General features: G+C 28.4%; 1 protein-coding gene across 1 annotated transcript in view; it reads right to left on the bottom strand.

Moving 5' to 3' along the window:
• Positions 1–6: 6 nt before the first annotated feature.
• LOC105456136 overlaps positions 7–707 on the bottom strand; it is a 2,321-nt gene continuing 1,620 nt past the window's right edge. Inside the window, exon 3 of the mRNA XM_011699956.1 lies at positions 7–279. Coding sequence (XP_011698258.1) covers positions 233–279 — 47 coding nt within the window. The 3' untranslated portion in view covers positions 7–232. The remainder of the gene's footprint in view (positions 280–707) is intronic.

Below are 707 nucleotides of genomic sequence, written 5' to 3'. Positions count from 1 at the left end.
TGAATTTTGTCCCGGTGAATTGGCTGTCTTTAAAAGCTACAAAAAAAACAATGATACATTAGTGTAATTGTAATCCGTCAGTTTATCAGTGGTGAACATCGCATCGCAATAGTTAAGTTTCCAAATTGATTTTTTGCATACAAATACATCTTTGCATTTTTATCGCTTGTATAAATTTTGAAAGCATTGAAGGCTCTCGTCAAACGTCTAATGTATCCATAGTATAACTATATCATTCATTTTCAGCACAAATTTGATCAGAATAATCAGTTACGAGTTCTGAAATAAAAAATATAAATAAGAATTAGCTTAATTAGAATTATGAATAAAATAAAGAAAAAACTAAAACAGCATACAAATTATAAAACAAAAAGGCGATATCATATTGGACACATATATAATACATTTTTTTGGAAATCCATAACATAAAATTAAAGTTGGTCATCGAATAAAGTAAATTATAAATTCGTCGTTTGGTGGCGAGAAAGAATTGAATTCGAAAGTAAAACTAACGGATTGGAGTTCAAAAGAACGTATAGTAATAAAAACCAGTCAAAAAGTCAAATGTAATAATATGATCTTCTTGACGTCAGAAGAGTGTGTAAAAATGTTTGTAATAGCCTCTCGTTAAATTAACGTGTAGAATAGAATATGTAAAATATTTATGTCAAAATCGTAATACGGTCAGAGAACGAATGATTCGTTCT

The sequence above is a fragment of the Wasmannia auropunctata genome, unplaced genomic scaffold, assembly GCF_000956235.1.
Source record: "Wasmannia auropunctata unplaced genomic scaffold, wasmannia.A_1.0 LD335762.1, whole genome shotgun sequence".
In the NCBI taxonomy this organism is placed as follows: domain Eukaryota; kingdom Metazoa; phylum Arthropoda; class Insecta; order Hymenoptera; family Formicidae; genus Wasmannia; species Wasmannia auropunctata.
This window is presented reverse-complemented; position numbering and strand designations above follow the sequence as displayed.